At 38.6% G+C, this 22,403-nt stretch overlaps 1 protein-coding gene and 1 pseudogene across 1 annotated transcript; one reads left to right on the top strand and one right to left on the bottom strand.

Moving 5' to 3' along the window:
- Positions 1-293: 293 nt before the first annotated feature.
- Positions 294-18,258, bottom strand: DDX18 (DEAD-box helicase 18). The gene is made up of 14 exons (XM_008999007.5): positions 18,092-18,258; positions 15,296-15,580; positions 13,055-13,198; positions 11,574-11,709; positions 11,123-11,223; positions 10,808-11,007; positions 10,608-10,722; positions 7,212-7,351; positions 6,823-6,984; positions 6,314-6,466; positions 5,565-5,678; positions 3,997-4,053; positions 3,530-3,707; positions 294-2,103 (listed from the first exon to the last, which is right to left on the bottom strand). The coding sequence occupies exons 1-14, from the start codon at positions 18,195-18,197 to the stop codon at positions 1,961-1,963; spliced, it is 2,034 nt and encodes a 677-aa protein (XP_008997255.3). The 5' UTR covers positions 18,198-18,258; the 3' UTR covers positions 294-1,960.
- Positions 8,185-8,834, top strand: LOC100399802 (selenoprotein K pseudogene; annotated as a pseudogene).
- Positions 18,259-22,403: the final 4,145 nt, after the last annotated feature.

The following is a 22,403-nucleotide window of genomic DNA, read 5'->3' as shown; positions in this document are numbered from 1 at the left end:
TGTACTGAGCTACTCAGACCACAGCTGACTACAGGAATGGAGATCATGGATGGGGGTGCTAAGGGACCTGAATTAAGTTCTTATATAGCAGGGCCAACCTATCCACTTTGTTTCTACGCTTTTCTCACAAAACCTGTAGAGACTGACTCATAATAAGAGGTAAATAATCTCAAGACCAGTAGGAGCACAAGATATACTGCAACAGGGACAGCCAGTCTAGCACAATCGGGTAGGGATCTTGAACCTAAATCCTGGCAGACCAAGCAAGGGTCAACAAAGCAGCCATAACAAAATAAAACATGAGGTAATTATTTAATGACACAGGAAAATACCATGTTATGAAACAAGCTGGTTACAAGCAGTATGTAGATGACTTCATTTTGATAAAAAAAATTAAAAAGCACAAACATGCATATAAAAATTAAATTATGTACAAAATATCAATAGTATTTACTTCTGCTCAGTAATTAAATATTCTTCCCTTTGTTTTTGTCTTTTAAAAAACATTATTTCTGGTGGGGGGGGCGGGGCGGGGAAGAAAACATGATCCTAGAGGGAGTTATTAAACACCAGGAAATAGGAATCCAAGAAGCCAGTCCAGGAGCTCAGCAGTCAAGGCTGGAAGCCTAGGACAGGTCTGACCAGGCTGATGACAGCCAAGCCCAGAAACAGAAGATTGTTCTTTTCTTTTCCTACTGGAATGTTCGTTACCAAACAGTTTCCTCTACATTAGATGTTAGCACTTCTTACATTTAATGGGATCCTATGATTAACTGGCACAACAGCCAAATGATGCTAGCAACTTTGGTTTTGAATTGCTACATAATGTACTATTTTGTAGTTATACACTATACAAAACACACTAGAAATCAAGTGCTCTTATAACAAAAACCCATCTGACTAAATCACTGACTTTGCTTTTTTTTTTTTTTTCTAACTTCGTTTTTTGTCAATCTTCATAGCAAATGTATTTTTTGTTTCATGGCCTGGAAGAGGTAATTTTTCTCAGAAAGAAGCTAACATTAACGTGTGCTGGGCACTGTTTGATAGCTTGGCTCTAAGTCCAAGGAAGTTGCCCCTGTCTTCTAAGTACTCTATAGAGTAAAAAGGCTTACCAAAATCCAAACCACCCTGAATTAAACAAATCTGAACGAGAAGCATCACCATTCTTTGTGCGTTTTTAGTCTTTGCTGTTACCAAATGAAGAAATGCGGTATATTACACCTCTATTGATATAAATAAGGCTCAAACATCTCAATTTCACCCTCTTCCTACCCGCTTCCCATCGAATGTTATGACTGCTAGTGACACTTTATTGAAATTACAATCCATACCTTTCGCTCCAAAAAAACCGAAACACCCAAGAAAAACTCATTGCTTTAAAATCAAGAATCTATAAAAGCAATGCCACCCTAATCCTAAGGTGCTTCTGAGCTCTTTGCGCTTTTATACGGCAGCATTTTCAGGAGGAGTCATGAGATACTGTCAAGGTCGAAGAAATAACTAAAAACAAAAAATAACCTGAGACTCTTTCTCTGCATTACCTCCAGCTGCCCAGTACACTAGGTCACCTTTACAGCAGTAAGAACAGCAATCCATGCCACAGAAATCTTCACCAAACAAGAAGGAGAGGTACAAAAAGAATTATATTAAAACAGTAACATACATTTATCTGTCTGAGGGAGGGAGATTTAAAGTTAAAATATTATATAATCATAAGAAAAACCAGATATTCTTTGCTCTGCCCTTGGGCAACCAAGAAAACAAAGCCTGTTTTGTATCTCAAAAATAAAAGAGAGACTTGATAGAAGTAACAGTGCTCAGTGCTTGCAACCCAAGTCAATTTATACTCTTGTTAACGAAGTCCAAATTCTAAAGGCTACAAAAATTCTGTTAAATCAAGGGGTAAAAAAAATTCACTTTAGGAAAAAGTTATTCAAGATGAAAGAAAGGCATGTCTTCAGTGAGAAAACTGCCTGCTGTCGGACGATTTCTTGCTAATATGTTTAAAGATTTTGGACTTTTCAACTTTTTTGGTTTTCTGGTAGCCAAATCCGCCACCGCCTCCTCGCTTTCTCTGCTTGCCTTCATTGCTGTTGACATCTAGGAGCAAACATTAAGGAAATCAAGTAAAAAAGATAATGAACTCCAACCTAACATCTACACAGGGAAAAAAGCAGCATGTACACTATTGTCCCTCCACAACCCCATTCTTACATGAAAATGTGGGAACACAGGCCTATGCAATGAATTTCCAGAAAATTAAGAGTGGCCACGTGACTACAGACTAAAATGAGCAGGTACAATTTTAAACTTCAGTGTGTAACAGTCACCTTAATTATTTCTTCCACGTAGTAAAACTCATGACAGTGAACAGGGATTTATGAGTTTAATCAGGAAGTTTACAGGAGCACATTAAAAAACCACCTCCTGTGTGTCAAAACAAGTGACTATCATTTCTCTTTAAAATTAATTTAGGAATGCCTGAGTGAAGGAGCTACTCTTCCTTCCACAGGACTTGACATGTATTCATTTCAGCTGACATTTATTCAATGTTTACAAATAAACATGGTAACCCAAAATTTGGTCCTCTAAGGCCAGGCGTGGTAGCTCACGCCTGTAACCCCAGCACTTTGGGAGGTCGAGGTGGGCGGGTCATCTAAGGTCAGGAGTTCGAGACTAGCCTGACCAACATGGAGAAACCCCATCTCTACTAAAAATACAAAAATTAGTCAGGCATGGTAGCATGTCTGTAATCCCAGCTACTCAGGAAGCTGCGGCAGAAGAATTGCTTGAACCCAGGAGGCAGAGGTTGCAGTGAGCTGAGATCGTGCCACTGTATTCTAGCCTGGGCATCAAGGGCAAAACTCTGCCTCAAAAAAAAAAAAAAAAAAGAAATTTGGCCGTCAAGTCCCCTCAGAAGTTACTACCATGGCACTAACGCACAGGCCTCATTTCAGCTGCTCAGTTTCTTCTTCTGAAAGGCACAAATTATAAATCACAACTGAAGCAACTGGAGACACTCCTTTTGCCTTCTATCGTAAGTAACATCTAAGTTTTATTTTCTTTTGCTGAACTTGCCACTTTCTTGTATAAAATTCTTCAGGGGCTCTAAGAGGATTAAGACTCCTTGAAAGGTCCCATCCTCTCTTTAGCTTCAAAACATCCCATTCACCTAAGTACCCTGCACAGTGTGGCCTCAGCAACCACCACGGAGTTTTGCTGTTATCTATGTTTCTGCCTGGAACACACAACTGCCTGTCTCTCCTTGTTCCACAGTCAAATTTGTCTTTTGAAGGCTCAAGGCATAAGCTGCCTTTTCCCTATAATCCGATCCTAATGTTTAATACCCACTTGTCCCACCCAACCTCTATGTGCTGTGCTAGCACAAACAGACACTGATCAGGACAAGCACTGGAGCCTCCAGTCTGAGAGAGAACACATACCAATCTACTGCAAAGCCCAAAATGCCTCTCTGTCAAGCTTTTGTTCCTCAGTTCCAGGATAACTTCATTAAAAAAAAGGATACTCAAATCAACAAAGGGAGGCACCTTAAAACCAAATGACAGAGCAACCTGAGGCAAATTTAGGTTATTAACATTAAAGATCTGCTTCAGAGAATGGGAATCATAGGCACGTATGTACGACTTATATGCTTCCTGGGCTGACTTATGAAGAAAGTAGTTCTTTTCAATCAATTTCTCAAGCTGAAATGGAAAGAAACACGGGTTTTAATAAACAAAAACAAACAAAACCCTCCAAGATACCAGATTTCAAATATCCTAGAGCAAAGTCACTCCATAGAAAACATTTAAGGAGGGCACAGAGTGGTGGTAACTAGAATAGCAAGAAACCTTATAGACGACACAGTCCAATCCTCATTTTACAATAGGGTAGACTTTAGAGGACAGTGACTGCCCAATAAATCACTACAAAGACAGGGCTGGGACAAGGTTAAGGTTCTTGCTTACTCACAAATGTTTAAAAATCACATACCTGGGACTGAATGTCAGAAATTTTAGACCAGGAAAAGTCAAATTCACTTAATGGAACCTAGAAACCAAAAGTATTAAGATTAGTAAACCAGGATGATGAGCATTCAGATACTGTGTACTGAAGACAGGGAAGGATGATCAGGCCTATGGAATTCCCTCAAGACAGACAGGAAAATCTGCTTTTCCTATTTTCCTAGTCTCCCAATGTTGGTGGGAAAGTTTCATCTTTGCTCTGCTGAGTTAGGCAATCTGTACTTCTTTCTTTCTGAAGGGCAAGGAATTGGACAGGGATCGAGTCAGTAAAGTACTTTTCTCTGAGAATCTTTACAATCCTGACTGTTTGGAACCATGAAACAGCCTAAGGATTCTAGTCAGAAGGGCCATCAGCCCCCTTTCTCCATGTCAGAAGAGGGTCCCTAATACCACATAGCCCTGTATTGAGGCTTGTGACACTACAGGCCATGATGACCACAAACTCTACAGGGTGGATCTGTCATCAGTTATCACTCATTAGATAACCAGAAAAGCAACAGGCTTATGCTAGGTGCTGGAGAACAGGTGCCTAAGTCCTGGATTCTGCCCTTGGAGAGCTTGCGGTCTTGTGAGGGAGAAAGATAAGTAATGAAATGTCAACCTGATGAGCACCTGTTCTGTGCGAACAAGGAGGAGGGCAGGAGATCAGAGATGGCATTCCCAGCAAAGACAGAGGCTAGTTGAAACCAAGCATTCTGGAGAAAGTGTACAAAAGCTGTAGAGCAATTTCAGGGCACTGCCTATAGTTGCAGGGTAGAGGAAACCTATCAGTAAGCGTATGCCAGAGAGGCCATGAGGATGCAAATGTCAGGGAGGAGAAGGCCTGATATGCATCCCCATGGCCTAGCAATGAAGAGGCCAATTAGGGTTCTGATGGATTCAATTCCGGTGTGACACTACAAAGCTAAAGCCAAATTAGGCCGGTTGGGGACCAAGAGGAAGGTAATTGGCAAGAACATAAACCAATGTTCCAATAAGGCAGACTGAGGAAAGGCAACAGACGGTAGCTATCCTGCAGGAAGGGGTAGAAGAACAGGTTTAAGTTTGAAGTTACTTTTTTACAGTGAGAAATTTCAGATGGTAAAGCGCTAACTGCAGAGAAGAGACTGTAGGCCAAGAGTTGATGAATAGGAGACAGAGGGCAGTGAAGGAGGCAGAGACTAGAGTGAATGAGGATTTCCCACTGCTTCATACAAGGTAAGAGGAAAGAAGGGGAGCAGAAGCAGAGATGACTAGGTGTGAGGGAGCTTCAAAGGAGTGGAGAAGGTCTCAAAGAGGCCTGGAGGGAATGGGAGAGGAGAGGCTGGGACACAGAGGCGTTGGTAAGTAACAGAGCTAGAAAGCTGAGCCACGTGGGCAATTCCTTCTGTTTTCACTTCCTGGTCTGGAAGTACATAAAATCTTACTTGCTTAATTGCCATCAGAATGGTTGTAATAGTACTGCCCAGACTCAAGATTCCTCTGACACATGTAGAAATGGTGCTTGCTAACAATCCCTACACCAAGAGAAATCTTTCTCCAAGTAAAGATCGTTACCTTGGATTGTTTCAAATAGCGAAGAAAACCCAATTCTTCTGGACGCAAAATGAGCAAGGCATGCCCTCTCCCATTTAGGCCTCTGGCTGTTCTACCTACACGATGAATATATTCCTTTGGTGGAGAAAGAAAGCCTGAGTTAACACAATGACTTCCACATGAGCTCATTTGCGTATATGCGTCCTGAGTATATGCACGTCTGCGCTGGGATGGTGCACTCCCATGGGACTGGGCCATACCCCTACAAAGCGGGACAGCAATCCCTCTGGCGCATATCACCCCCAAAGGGTAAAAGGCCAATGACTGAGGCCAAAAAGGCTGGACATGATATCTGCATTAACAGTGATCTAATAAAATATGTGTTATGCATGCTTCATCATCAAAATGGCTTTAATGCATTGTTTGTTAAAAATACTTCTCAATGAAGCTTATTCTACCACATATCCAGAAGCTTATCTACCTCCTTAAGCAATTTTATTTCCTTTAGGCATCTGCTGTTCTTAAGAGATCATTCTACATTTTCATAACTTAAGTTCCACTGATACTTCTAAATCCTCTTACACAGCCCCTTTGAGCTCTGAAAAGCCTTAAATACTTATCAACACCAGAGGAATACTGCAGTCACTGTATAGTAGGGATAAACCTTTCAAATGTGGAATGTGGAATGCGGTTTCCGTCAGGCAACTAGGAGAATAAGTGAACTCCTTAATGCAGAGTCATTTTGAAGATACCCCAAGGATGCCAGTTACCTTAGGGTCATCAGGGGGGTCATACTGAACAATCCAGTCGACTTCAGGAATGTCCAGTCCTCTTGCTGCCACATCTGTACACAATAGTGTTCCTGAATCTGCATTGCAGAACTGGAAGAATGTGGTTGTACGCTTGTTTTGCTTTTGCTTTCCCTAGAATTAAATAAAAACATCCGTAAGAGCTGGAATGTTAAGGTTGTCTCTAGGAAGTCTATCAGTAGAACCCCCAAATTGTGGAATTGTTACTCTATTTTGAGCTCATCCCCTGGCCTATGTTCTATTTCCCAGCTGTTCTGCAAGCCCTTCAAGGAGGATGGTGTCTTGTACTCCTTGGAAGTTCTCACAACCCTCCACACCCAGCAGTGCTCCCCACGTACAGGGTCTATCACCTAGTGGTGATCTAACTACTCAGAACGATATTTGAAGGAGTGGGCAATAATTCCAATCCTACAACCTCTAGGATTTAATAAGCATATGCTGTTTTCAATGAGCTCATTATAATCACTTACATGAATGGCCAAGACGGGCAAATCAATGTAATTCAGCAACTCATAGTGGTATTTCACGGACATACAAGATGAAAAGAAGACCATAAGTTTCTTCTTTCGGTTCTTCTTAAGGAATGTAAAGAGCAGAAGGAATCTCTTTTCAGAAGGACAAACAACATACCCCTAGAAATGGTTCAAATAGATACGAATGAACCAAGTGTACATTTTCCATTTCCTAACTTGTGTAATTTGATCAACGGCACTGATAATCATAGTGTGTAAACTGTTATGCCTCACCTACAGCATTTTAAAAGTTCATTAACCCATTTGCTTTCTGAATGATCCTTCCAATAATTACATAAAAACACCAAGTAAGATCCCTAAAGTTTTCAGTTATTGATAAAAAGTACCTGTTCAAGACCATCCACTGTTGCATTAGCTTTATCATCATCAACACCAACATACAATGGCTCCTTTTTCAGAGAAATCCTTGCCAGGTCTTCAACTTTTCGAGTTTGGGTGGCAGAAAAGAGCATAGTCTGTCTACGTGCTGAAACAGATACATATAAAAATAACCCCAGTCATTTTGGGACTCTTTACCATTGCCTCACAACTACAAATATTCTGGGTAGAGATATCAGAAACGGGAGGTATGATGTCTCTACAGATTCTAAAGATATTACAAAAGAGATTCTACAGCTATTATAAGAGATTCTACAGATATTATAAAAGGTAAAAAGGTATATCATGAAACACTAGGTCTATAAATCTGAGAACGTAGATGAAATGGACAAACTCCTTCAAAGACAAACAACTAAAGAAAATAGGAAAACTTTTAAAAAGCCTTGTGTCTACTAAAGAAATTTTAGTTAAAACCTTCATGTAAAAAAATTCCAAGCCCAAATGGATTCTACTGGTGAATTCTATTGAACATTTAAGGAAGAAACATCAATTATTCATAAACTCTCCAATAAATTAAAGAGGGGGTTTATATGTCAACTCATTCTTTGAAGTCAGTCATTCATTACACTATACAAAAACCTGACAATGACATTACAACAAAAGAAAACTATAAATCAATATAATTCATGAGCACATATGCAAAATTCAAAACAGAATTTTAGTAAAGTGAATTCAGCAATATATAAAAAGGATAATGTATCATAACAAAGTGGGTTTATTCTAGAAATGCAGGTTGGTTCAACATTTGAAAAATCAACCAATACAATTTACTATGTTAACAAAAGAAGAAACATGATTATTTTAACAGACAGGAAAAAAAAATCTGACCATTTATTTCTGATTAAAAACCCTCAGCAAACTAGGAACAAAAAAGATCTTCCTCAATCTGATAAAAGGCATCTATATAAAACCTGCGGCTGAGGCGCCCAGTCGCTCTGAAGCGGGGAAGTAGGACAAGATGGTTTACATCTCGAACGGACAAGTGTTGGACAGCTGGAATCAGTCTCCATGGAGATTATCTTTGATAACAGATTTCTTCTGGGGAATAGCTCAGTTTGTGGTTTTATTTTTCAAAACTCTGCTTCAGCAAGATGTGAAAAAAAGCAGCAGCTATGGAAACTCATCTGATTCCAGATATGATGATGGAAGAGGGCCACCAGGAAACCCTTCCCGAAGAATGGGTAGAATCAATCATCTGCGTGGCCCCAGTCCTCCTCCAATGGCTGGTGGATGAGGAAGGTAAATGTGTGCTCTAAGAAGCAGACAACTGGACATGTGCATTCATAGCAGAAGGAAACCATCAAGAAGTGGAAGGCTTATCATACTGAGCAGTGATGAATGTGTATGTTTAAACAAGGACTGTTCTGTGTCCTCACAGATGAATGACGTCATGCCAGGAATTCCCTCTGCAGAGAACTGGCCTAACTGACACGCAGTTCCATAAATGTACGTTTGTCTCATTACCTTTTTGTATAGTTTATTAAAGTATTAATATAGTTTTAATAAGTAAATTTTTAGGTTGCACAATGGACTCCTCATCTTTATATTAAATTCATGAAAAAACTGAAGAAGAAGAAGAAGAAGAAGAAAAAAAAAAAAAAAACCCTGCAGCTAACTTCATATGTAGTTATTGGTAAAGATTGAATCCTTTCCCCTAAGATCAGAACCAAGACAAGAATGTCTGCTCTCACCACTTCTATTCATTATCATACTAGAGTTTTTGGCCAGGGCAATCAGGCAAGAAAAAAAAAATTAAATAAAGACGTGAAACTGTCTTCATCTGTACATGATTGCCTATACCGAAAATCCAAAAGGATACGTGCAACTGGAAAGTCATACTGAATAATCATTCAGTACAGGATTAACTGTCTTGCTAGATATAAGAACAATATAAAACTCAACTGAGTATATATCTGTGTGTATATATATATACACACACATACACACACACATATACATATATATGCAACGAGCCACTGGAATTTTAAATTTTAATGAAATACTCAGTGATAAATATGACAAAAGATGTGAAAAAAACCTGTATCCTGAAACCCTCCAAATATTACAGAGAAATAAAATACCTAATACATAGAGATATACCTTATTATGGGTTTACATGACTCAGTATTGTCTTCCTCCAATGATGTCTATTATAAAAATCTCAATCAAGATTTAAGACTTTTTTGGAGGGAAAGGGGGAGAAACTGACAAATCAATTCTAAAATTTCTATAGCAATGCAAAGGACAAAAATACCACAACCTTAAAAGAGAACAAACTTGGGGCTAACATTACCTGATGGTCAAGTCTTACCAGGAGGAACTGGAACTTTCATACACTGCTCATAGGAATGTTAAATAGTACAGCCGCTTTAGCAAACACCTGGCAGTTTTTTAAAAAGGTAAACATACATGAAACACATATCAGCTAGGCCACTCCTAGGTTTACTCAAGAGAAAAGGAGATATGTCTCTACAAAGAACTGTAGATGAGTGTTCACAGCAACTTTATTTGTAATAGCACTGAACTGTAAAGAGCAGAAACATTCATCAGCAGCTATATGGACAAACTGGCATATTCACACAGTGGAATGCTACTGAGGAATACAAGGAACTACTGACACACATGACAGCAAGGACGAAAATCAAAAGAATTTACCGAGCAAAAGAAACCAGACCAAAATCATCAAAACTACGCTGATATAAATTTCCAGAAAATGCAACCTAATCTAGTGACCAAAAGCAGATCAATACTCATTTAGGGAAGAAGTGTGTGTATAAGGAGTCATGGGAGGGAGAAACAGAAAAGGGACAGGAAGAAACCTTTGGGTATGGTGGACATGTTCATTTTCTTGATTGCAGTGATGGTTTCACAGTGGTAAACTTTTCAAAGAATGTATCAAATTGTAACTTATAAATGTGTACGTATGTCAATTATCCTTTAATAAAGCTTTGAAAAATAAATTATATAATAAATGGGACCACAGTCTTAGTTATATCCAGTTCATAATGCTGCAAGTCCCATAACCAAGGTACGTACACGTAAGGCAACAAACCTGTAGCTACTTGAAGGATGTTAGATGAGGTAAGAATAGTCAAGAGGTGGAGGACAGGACCTAAGGTAACTCTGTTTAACGTTCATTATAACTTCTAAAAGAGCAAAACTACTATATTAAGTTGTTAATAAGTGTGATGCTTGTATTCCAAACTACCTTTCGGGTTGATTGGCACAACTAACTCACTTGGCTATGGTAAAGTTCTGGCATTAGTGCAGTTTTTCTATAGGAACAATTTTCATCTACCTCCAACAGATACTTTGCAAACCAAATGCAGATGCAACCTACTTACTTGGCAAAAGTTTAATAATTTGCTTTAATTCCTCTTCAAACCCAACATCCAAGATACGATCAGCTTCATCAATAACGAGACACTGCAGGTTCTTATACATAAACCCTGGGGTATTCTAACAAAACAAAGGACAAAGAACAACAATTAGTTGTCAGTTTAGGTTTCATATAAGGCAATGGGACAAGCACTGTATCTCTTACCTGCATATGGTCCAGCAGACGGCCTGGTGTGGCCACAATGATGTTGATCCCATTAGCAAGTTTCTGTGCTTCCGCAGATCTGTTACTGCCACCCATTATCAACCCATAGGTATGCACGTGGTGAGTCATTAGCTCCTTAAGAACACCAAAAGTTTGCATGGCTAGTTCTCTAGTAGGTGAGAGAATAAGGACTCCTGTTCCTAAAAATGACATATGGTAAAAGTCTAACTGTGGTTGTCACCATGAATCCATTAATACCTGCAATAAACTTCTGGCTAGTGAAATAATGGCAGATATAACATACTAAGAGCTTACCATTCCTGGGCATGAACTTTAACTTAACAATGAGTTCAACTGCAGGGATGAGAAAAGCCAGGGTTTTACCACTGCCTGTTTTTGCAGCTGCTAGAAGATCCCTAAATATTAAAAAGGGAAAGGAAGAAGACATTTAATCTACTCATTTATGATGTACTACATACACATACTTTAGGCACTAAGGCTAGAACATGAACAAGACATCCACGTTGCTAAAATTGATCTCCTGGGTTATATATGGAAATTGTAAGTCAGAACTGTGCTACGACACAAATGAACATCTTTCAAACATTTTCCTTCAAACATCAGTAATTAACTAAAAGCCTTTAATGCGTGATGGATACATGACCCAACATATAGTACAAAATGAACAGAATACACTGGTATGTTCTTTATAATCCTCTAGTTCTAAAAATAGATGCCAATATCTAAGCTTCAGTGTTAATCATACCTGCCTTCCAGAAGTGGTCTTATACTTATATGCTGAATTTCAGTCATGTTTGTAAAACCCATTTCTTTTATTGCCTTCAGAGTGTTTTCATTGACAAGATTAGATAGAGAAGCAAATGATGTATCCTCAAAAGCCCCTAAACAGAAGACAATTTATCATTAGCAAATTTACCTTTTTAAAAAAGATAAATATTTTGAAAAAGGTAAGTACTGCTATAGTTGCCTAAATCGGTTTTGCTTAGAAAAGCTTCCTAAAGTAAAAAAAGGCTAAACCTTAATTATTCACATGTGACAATATCAAGCAAAAGACCATATACCTTTCAAGTTTCTCCATTGTCAACGGCTGTGTGAGCTATAGTCCAGAGCCCATACTGTGACAAAATGAAGGCTGGAGAGGAGGTATAACCGAGGAATTTATATAAAACAAAATGAAAGAGTCCAGAGGTAAATTAAATGTTTAAGAAATTTGACATAAAATGTGAAAACACTGAGCATTAAAACTGAATTTGATGTCAATAAAATAAAAACTTGTTAATCTCACTCCAACAAGACACAGAAGAGTCAGATACAACCACAGAATGTCAGGCTAAACCTGTGTATCAAGTAGTATAGTGGTTCTTTAGCAGAAGGCATCAAAATCACCTGGGGGCTCCCCTCACTCCACATGCCCAGGGTGTAAACCAGTGACTCTTGATCTTGGCATTGCTGACATTTGGGCTGAATAAATTCTTTGTTGTGGATGCTATCCTATGCATTATAAGCTATTATGCAGTGTCTCTGACCTCCACTCACCCAGTAGACAGCCCCTAGTTCCAAGAACCGAAAACGTCTCCTAGGCTTAGGATGACTGATCTTCTCAGTAGGCTAGGGACAGAGGAGGTTCCTGGGAGTCAGGACTTTCAGTGCTAAAACTGGAAAAGTTCTGGGCAAACTAGGATGAGTTACTTGTCTTCAGGGGCAAATTTCCCTGCTTGAGAGCTACTGCCAAAATGTTTGCAATTTGGATTAAGCAGATCTGGGGTTGGACCCTCAACATTTTAACAAACCAACCACCCCAACCAAACAAGCAACTGAAGCAACTCCTAGACATACCCGGTTAGAAGCAGTGAATTCTAGTAAACTCAACTTTACAAAGGAACAAAGGCCAAAGGAGGTTAAGCTGGTAGAGGGCCAATGATTTTCCTATTACAACATAGAATGAGCCTAAGGACAAACCAAAGAATCCTAGAAGCTGTTTGTGTGCATATAAAATATTTAGTATCAGAAATGGACAAAAGAAAAAAAAATAGGGAACAAAAAGAACTAAAACACCACATAATAGAAGATGAAGAGAAAAAGCAGCAAAAAGATATATAAAAAAGCTTGTTGTTGACAGTTACTTTTTCCAGGTAAACTGAAAGTCACAACTGAACCTTCAAGCTATAATCCTCTGAGAGGCACATTTTAAAGAAGCTATGTCTAGAAAACTTCCTGGACATTTACCTGTCAGTCCCAGGGGCAGGCTGGGCACCTCACTGTCATCTTCATCATTATTTGGCTTCTCCACATTATTTTCTGTTTCTTTAGGAGTCTCAGCACTTTCATCTTCAGATTCCCCTTTGTTTCCAGCTTTTGCTTTTTTTGTATCTTTAGTTTTAAAAGACAAAATCCCCAAAATTTTTTTCTTAAAAAAAATTCCAAATGAGATCAACAAAACAGAAGATCTGTGATATAAAGAGGTATATTTTCAAAAGCTATATTCTGTATTAGTTTGTTAATAATTCCATTTCATGAAAAATGACTGGTAATCCAAGGTACAGAAAGACTTGGTGACAAAACTTTTTAGGCTTCTTAATGTATTATACCATCTCATTTAAAACTTTAAAAAGTTCAACTAAACAGTACAAAGATACCAATTATAAGTTTCACAAATTCCACTGAGGGGAAAAGAAAGCACATCTGATTAACATAATCCTTAAAAACTCATTATAAGCACTCATTTTTTCCTCCCATGTCAACTGCTATTAATCAAAGGCTCTTCATGTTACTAGAGATAGACTGTAAAGTAAGGGCTGCAATCCACTGTCCTGGCTGACATATACTGGACTGTTCCTTGGCTAACAGTGATGAGGGTGAGAGGAAAGGCAGGGCTTCCTAGCTTCTCATTTCTACATTCACAACTTTCACACAGTACCAACTGCCTTTCCAGTCCTACCTCACTTCTCTTTTCAATGTTCAACTCTGAGTCAAATGGATTAACTACATGCTGGGCTTGTATAAAAATATATGGCAATTAGTGATACTGGAAAAGAACTGACCTAGACCAGAACCCAGGACTCCCTGTAGCTCAGGACTGGTCTCTTCCTTGTACCTTATGGCCACCCTTCCAGGAAACAGTCAACTCTGCAGGACCCACATGTTCAAAACCCATAGGTATCTTCAGCTGGTTTCCATGGCTTGTTTTCCTGGGAACAGTTCTTAAAATTTACCCATTTTAAGAACTGGCTGGGTGTGGTGGCTTATGCCTGTAATCCCTGCACTTTGGGAAGTTGAGGTGGGAGGATCACTTGAGCCCAGGAGTTTGAGACCAGCTTCGGCAACACAGTGAGACCCCATCTCATTAAAAAAAAAAAATTACCCATAGGTTAAAACTCCCAGGATTGTGACTTAGTGCTCTAGAGCAGAAATAATACCACTTCCTTGGGCATACACAAAACAAGAACTGTGAAGGCAGGAATTTTAGAACAGGATTACAATAACTTTTGTTTGTAGGCATCATGAAGACAGTCATGCGTGTTTGAAAAAGTTCAAAGCTCCTTTTTAAATAAAACCCGTATTTCAGGTAAGGTACGTGAATAAAATGTTCTAACTCAGGTGCTGGCAAATTTTCTACAAAGGGCCAGAGAGTAACTATTTTAGGCTTTGCAGGTCATATGATCTCTGTTGTCATAAAGACAACCAAATGGGCACTGCTATGACCCAGTAAAACTTTATTTACAAAAATAGGTAGAAGGAGGGATAGTTTGCTGACCCTTATCCTATTCTACCTTGAAATCTCTGCTTGTACAAATCTCAATTAAAATGTCCTTTCTTTCATGTGAGCTTACCACAATTCTATCACCTTCAAAAAATAGTCCTTCCTTTTTCTCTTGCCATTCTTAGCACTTAGAAATTAATGTTCTATTTACAGAAGTTCCTACTTTACATATGTAACTAAGATTCCTTTCAAAGGGAGAAATTTATGGTGGGAAAACGGGAAGAATTAAGCCAAAAATAAAAGGTAACAAAAAAAAAATCATTAATGCAAAGCCCTTTAATACAGAGAGGTCTGGGAAGACAGATACTAATACCAGCCTAGATTTCTTTATATTAGTAATTCTGCAATTCTATTTGTAAACACGCGGAACTATAATACTATGCCATAGTATGTTCCGTTTATCATTAAAAGTCCAGATGACTGCCATAAAAAGAGAGAAAATTTCCAGAACTCTAAGGAGAATCTTTTCTGAGAGTGAGGTTTTCTTCAAGGTTAGAGAAACTAAATATATAGTCATCAATATTTTGAGAAGAGTTGAAATGAACTCCCCACTTCTGCCAATAAAATGTTACCATTAGCCACCAGGCTAATCTCTGATATTCTGGTGAGTACAGAGAATTCTCACATGTCATGTGCACACAAAAGTATGGAGGAACAATAACTGTCTTCGAAAAACTAAATGGCTGAAGTTCAAAGATAATACCCACCAGGCCCAGCATCATTCACCATTTTTCTCTTTTTCTTCTTCTTTTTCTTTTTCAATACTGAATTGGGAGACTGCATTGCTCCTTCCCCATTGGTTAAGATGATGGATTTCTGGGGAGATTTTTTAACTTTTATATTTTCCACTGCTTCTTGAGACACATCTCCATTTTGGGCGTCTGAGAAGCCCACATTCATAGAATGTTTTGATTTTTTAACCTTTCTACCTCCCATTGTTTCTTCAGACACATCTCCATTTTCAGTTTCCGATAGGGTCAGATTTGAGGCCCCTGTTTAAATAAACAGAACATACACTGTGACAAAGAAGAAGTTTACTTAGAAACACTGAAATGCCAAACAAGAACTTCCATGGCTTCCAGACACAAATTATTTAGCTTTTCTTCTCCTTCATGTAATTAAAACAACTTACAATTTTATGGTGTTCCCGTATAGGAAAAGTAAATTACCTTAAAGAAAAAATACTGGAAAAAGGAAACCTATATTGATTTCTTAACTTCAGAAGACCATACCTCTGACTTTAAGGTGTCTAGGACAGAAAAACTTCAATGAGGTCAAATATTTAAACAGATGAGGTCAGATAATAACAGTCACAAAATAAACCTAAGTATCTGATAAACATATGATTAACTGATATATTGAAAAAGACATTTACAACTCATTCATACAAATCCTATTTCTCATGCAACTTTAAAATATTCAGCCCCAACTCTTCTAGACTGCAGTGGGTTGAAAATTCAGTTGATAAGACCACTTATTTGCCCCAACATTTATCACACACAAATACAGTAATGCATGCACAATGACATTTCTGTGAATTAAGGACAACATATATAGTGGTTCCATAAGATTATAATGGAGCTAAAACATTCCTATCACCTACTGCCATCAGTTGTTGCAATGTCGCAGGGCAACACATTACCCACACTTATGGTGATGCTAGTGTAAAAGAAACCTACCGTGATGCCATCGTATAAAGTAAAGCACACATAATTATGTATAATACATGTGATAACAAACAACTATGTTACTGGTTTATGTATTTACTACACTTTTGATCATTAGAGTGTATTCCTTCTACTTATTAAAAAAAATAAGAGTCAACTGTATAAGAGCCTCAAGAAGAGAGGTATTTTAGAAGGCACTGTTATCATAAGAGATGTCAGCTCCATGCCTATTGTTGCCCCTGAAAATCTTCCAGTGGAACAAGATGTGGAGGTGGAAGACAGTGATACTAAATGTGTCTGTGTCTTTACATTTTTAACAAAAAGCTTAAAAAGAAAAAAAAATTAACAGAAAAAATCACACAGAAAAGGACATAAACTATTTGTGTAGAGCTGTACAATGTGCTTGTGTTGTAAGCTAAGTGTTAGAGTCAAAAAATTAAAATTTAACAAGTTTATAAAGTAAAAGTTACAGTATAAGGTTAATTAAGTATTAAAAAAATAAAGTGTAGCCCAAGTGTACAGTGCTTATAAAGTCTATAGTAGTGCACAGTAATGTCCTAGGCCTTCACATTCACTCACCACAAAAAAAGATGTACCATTTAAAAAATCTCTCATGTCATAGTATTTTTACTGTACCTTTTCTGTTTAGATATATTTAGCTATAAAAAATATTTACCATTGTGTTACAATTCTCTCAGATAGTACAGTAACATGCTGTACACGATGACATCTTAGAAGCAACAGGCTATACTATGTAGCCTGGGTGTGTAGCAGATTTAGGTTTGTGTAACTAGACTCTATGAAAGTTCGCAAAACGACAAATGCCCCTAATGACACATTTCTCACAGTGTATCACCTCTCCCATTATGCGATACATGACTGTACCTGAGAAATGTCCTTACCAAAGGTTCCCCGTTTATATATGGAAAAAGATAAAACGTAATACCCCCTTTTGTTCAAATTTACTTACATATACACTGAAAAGTAGTTAGTAATGCTGTATTATTGTTCTATAGGAATTAAAAATATTAGATAACTTCAAAACATATTCCTAAAATTCATAAACCTATTGCCTTCTTCAGAATTTTTTTTTTTTCCATTAATGTCCGTCGAAAACCAACTGGGGCAAGGCACTGTGCCTCCAACCTTTCCCTGGGGGAGTTTATATCTTAACCTGGACAATAGGTTAACACAATTACTTCAAGATTTGTGGTCCCACTGTCAGGACACTGGGACTGGAGATGAGGTAGGTAAGAAAGGTGACATTCTGGTAAAATCCTTTTCATTTAAGTCACTGTGCAGGACGCAAATACGTAGAAGCTCTTGGGAGGAAGTGCTACGAGAGCGTGTGGAGGTGGGGAGAGGAAGGCGACAGTATCAAAGAAGCTCTGCGGTAACAGCTAGACGGGCTTTTGGGGAAAGAAATATGGGAATTAAACAGATGTAAAAAGTGGGTGGAAATGAGAAAGTTCCACGGAGCCTAATCGGAAATGAGGGAAGGGGTGAGGTGCGACTTGCAGGTGGTGAGGGAATTAAAAGGTAAGGTAAAAATGCAAAAGGCCGGGTTAGCTGCAAGCCTGGAAGGGAAGGAACCGGGAGGCCTCCTGCTCTAACACTTAGTAAACTGCTCAGAAAGGTCAGGAGCAGCGTTGGAGCCAAGCAACGAGTGGGCAGCAGCGCGGGTCCCAAGTGAAGGCCGCTTTTTCACTCTCCCCAATCACACACGCTGCAGGGGAAGCTGCCTCGGTCATCCAGAGCAGCTGGACCCCCGGTCGCCCGAACGCGCCAGGGCTCCCGCCTGGGACTCCTGAGCCACCGCAAGTCAGCGAATCTCACCCTGCAACTTTAGGTTCCACTGCTGCAACTTTAGGTTCCGCTGCCGCAATTTGAGGTTCCGCTTCTCGATCTTCCTGCGCAGGAGTTTCATCGGCAGGTGAGACATGGTGTCCAAGAAGCGCGTAGACCACCGCGCCACTCAGCACAGCGGCTCAATACTCCCGGCTGACGTTACTTCCCTTCCAGCCGCACGTGCGTAGGTCGGCCAACCGGAAATGCGTCACAGGAATGCTGGCACCCCGCGAAACGAAAATGTTCCAGAGCAGAAATGCTTCCTGACGCGGGTACCGTGGTACCTTTGGCGACCAAAATCTTTGCGGCGCCCTCTGGAGACGTGGAGGCCAGGCCCTGCACTGGCTTCACGCTCTGCTGGAACTAGTTTTGAGCTCCCCCTACAGGAAGACTAAAGAAAGAAAGTGAAGGGGAAGGAGGCCTCAGGTAGTCCCCATTTTTATGTTCCTATCCTCTTTGGGTGCAGAACTAGGGTTGGCCTTCCCTGTACCCGGGTTACCTATCTGTGGATTCAAACAACGCTCCGTTGAAAACATTTTTAAAAAGTTAAAAATAATACAGTGTAATAACCACTTTCATAGCATTTAGGTTGTCTAAGATATTATAAGCCACCCAGAGATGATTTAAAGTATACTGGAGTTATGTATAAGATAAATGCAAATATTACACTATTGTATATAAGGGTTTTGAGCATCCTAAGATATTGGTACTCACAGAGGGTCCTGGAATCAATCCTGTGTGGATACCAAGGGATAACTGTATTTGGGAAACTGAATAAAACTAAATTACATGTATGCTTTTCCAACCTTGTTTGGCCACTCCCCTCTGAAATACACTTTCTTTGTCACTTGGTACACATACACCCATAAGTATAACATTTTCCCAAATAATATTCTTGTTTTTTCATTCTATTTTTCCTTCAATTCCATTCATTCCATCCTAACTTGTTCTTTTTAGCTTACTGAAAATACTGATTGCCATGAATTTAAATTAACTTTACTACATTGATAAAAGGTTGATTGCAGTTTGAAAAAGAGGTTTATATATTCCCTAAGTATACCCATGGACCCTTCAGGAGTCTAGGACAGGAATTGCAATCTGTCTAGCTAACAGTCATCTTTTTTGAGATGGGGAGGAAGACGGGGATGCATACAGTATTTAGTTTTTTGAGAAATGGTTATCACCATTAAAACACATGGAGATTTACATAAAAATTCATATTTGTCTTTAAAAATTGGCCCAAAGCTCTCAAATTCTCCTTAACAATCATCAGTTTGAGCTGAACAACTGGAAGAATCAATGAAACCTGGATTAATTTGTTTACTTTGAGTGGCAGAACATGAGACTCTGGAGATTAGACATGATCATAAGGAGGAATAGAGAGGGAGAAAACTTGGGAGGGAGTTTATACAGAATGTGAAAGAATTGACTTGGAAATCACAAAATAGTAATGTGCTAAGATTAAGTTGCTAATGATCAGGCAGGCTGAAGGATGAGTCAGAAATTTAAGCAGACAGACACACATACACATGCAACCATTTATCTCAGTGTAAATATATATGCCAGTTTAAATGTATATATATCAGTTTATATATACACACATATATATTTCTATATCTATGTACATACATATATATTTACATGATTATATATATGAGTATTGGGTCTATGACTTCGAAATAGATGTAACTGACATGTCTATATAGAAAGTGCTTAAAATGTATTATTTCCTTTATGTTGTAACTTAAATTTGTGGGGCTGAAATGTTTTGGTAGTAGTAATGGAAAAGTATTCCCTTTTTTCTAGAGTGTGACTTTTTCTAGCTCATAGTGAAGACTGGCAGTCATTTCCTCAAACCCAAAAAACCCCACATTTAATAGGTGTTTAAGACATTTACATCAGAGAAGCCGATCTTTTGAGGTGCATGGAAATGCTTAATGTTAAGGATTGATAACCTTTTCAGAAATATAGATAAAGCTACTGATGCCAGTTCTTCTGGATTTTTAGAAGAAGAACGAGAAATTATAACTTCAAATCAACTCTCAAAATTGGGGTTGAGAGTTATTTTTAACAGAGTGAATTTCCAAGGCCATATCAGCAGTTTTTCTAGCAAAGAAAAGAATGTCGTTGGGCTGGTTACTCAAAAATTATCTGTGAGGGTGAGGTAACAATCATGTGCTTCTGAAAATCCAATTGTTCATCACTACTGGAGCCTATCCTGGTATCTATTCAGAACGAGTTTCAGTCTTTAAAACTTCTTGCTTGGGCTCTCTGTCACAGAGGTCTCTCTCTCCTCAGAATATGGTCATTTGCCATAAAGCAATCACATAATATTGTCTTATGCAATTATTTTTTGAGCAATTTTGTGCTCAGAGTGGGTGGTAGGCATGTGCTACATGCTGGGTATAAAATGGTGGACAATATATACCTGGCTCACCTTTGTGGAGTTTACAGAGCTTACATGGGGAAGACAGAAAATTAAACAATTGTGGTAGATTATGTTGGATGCAATGAAAAGGAAGCACATGATAGGAGCAGCATCCTAGCCTGGGAAGGTTTCTGGGGATGGAGTCTGTCATTCAGTACTCATTGTGCAGAGGCACTGAGCTTGCAGCAGGCAGAAGCAGAAAGGGAGTTGTTGTCTTTTCCTCCTGACTAAAGATAATTAAGTTTAACATAGAACATGTCTTATTCATACTTTTTTTTTCAGTTTTCACTTGAGATCCTTAAGCCTGAGACGAGTGTTTATAAAATAAAAAGCAGATTTGTGTAGATTCTTGTCATTCAAATAAAAAATGTCCCACTTCACTGGGAAAAGAAATCAATTTATTTTATCAACATCATAGAATTGTGAGCCAGAAATAACTGACTCATCCTCTCTAATCACTGCATTAGGACTCTGGAAGTGATTTTCTAGGAACTTTCAAATGCTATTTTCGATAATGTTAACCACTCTCTCGTGTATTGTAACTCAAATAGTGCTATTCTATTGTAAATAAGCATGATGTTGCCTCCTTTGCATGACCTGACTTTGCTGGGCCAGAGTCTGGTTCTGTGTATTTCTACATTGTAGAAAGAAGATGTCTGGTGCTTAAGAAAGGTCTTCAGTGAACTAATGGACATAAGAATGAGAAATTATTTTAAAGAGCATCACCCACAATTTATGACAAGTCATTATTATTGCAGTGGTCCTAGGAGCTGGAGAGGATACAGAAACATATGACAGAAACCTTTCTCTCATGAACTTTATTCACTTATTAATAAAAAAATCATCTATCTGTTCCAGGTACTGTTTTAGGCCTCAGGGATCAGTAGTAAATAAGACAGGAAAGGTCCTTATTTCCAAGGAGATTACTGCCTAGATAAGGGGAGAGAGATATAAGTAAACTAAGTGAGTGAACAAGATAACTTTACATGAAGCTAAATGCTGGGAAGACATTACAACTAGACAATGCAGTATAGTAGAGAGGGATGGGTGGGAGGGCAAGACAGCATGCTACTCAGGTGGGAGGTACTTTTTGTGGAGACAGAGATCTAGGGTGAGAGAAAGGCTGGCAAAGACAAGCCTTAATATGCTATTAGGTAGAAATTCAAGGGAACAAGAGCAGTTTTGTAGCCAGGTGACTAATAGGAGATTTGCAGGGGGAAAGAGTCTAGGGTTGGGTCAGGCTTGAGTGAATAAGGGGATGGTGAGTATGTTAAAATGAACTGCATTTGACTTCTTTCCCTTTGAGTCAAAAGTCTGACCACTGATGACTGAATCATAGACTGACTCTTAATTGTCCAGTATGTCGTGGAAATAAGAAGGTGGAAATGTATTTATCTTTAATACATTTTTTATGTGGAAAAATTTTAGACTTGCAAAAAGTTGCAAAGACAGTGCCCTTTACCCAGGTTTTCCTAATGTTAACAACTTATGTAGCTGTGATACATTTATCAAAATAAAGACATTAACATTAGTAAATTACTATTAACTAAATTAGACTTTATTCAGATTTCACTAGTTCTTTCACTAATGTCCTTTATCTTTTCTTTGTTTTTCTTTATTTCTCCTTAAAAAAAAAGGGGTACACCTGCAGAATGTGAAGGTTTGTTACATAGGTATGTGTGTATATGTGTACTATGTGGTTCGGTGTACCTATTGACCCATCCTCTAAGTTCCTTCCCCTGACCCCCCACCCCTCAATAGGCCCTGGCATGTGTTGTTCTACTCTCTGTGTTCATGAGTTCTCAATGTTCAACTTCCCCTTGTGAGAGAAAATGTGGTGTTCAGTTTTCTGTTCCTGTGTTAATTTGCTGA

Source organism: Callithrix jacchus, chromosome 6, assembly GCF_049354715.1.
Source record: "Callithrix jacchus isolate 240 chromosome 6, calJac240_pri, whole genome shotgun sequence".
Lineage (NCBI taxonomy): Eukaryota > Metazoa > Chordata > Mammalia > Primates > Cebidae > Callithrix > Callithrix jacchus.
Note: the sequence above shows the minus strand (reverse complement) of the source record. Positions and strands in the feature narration are given on the sequence as shown.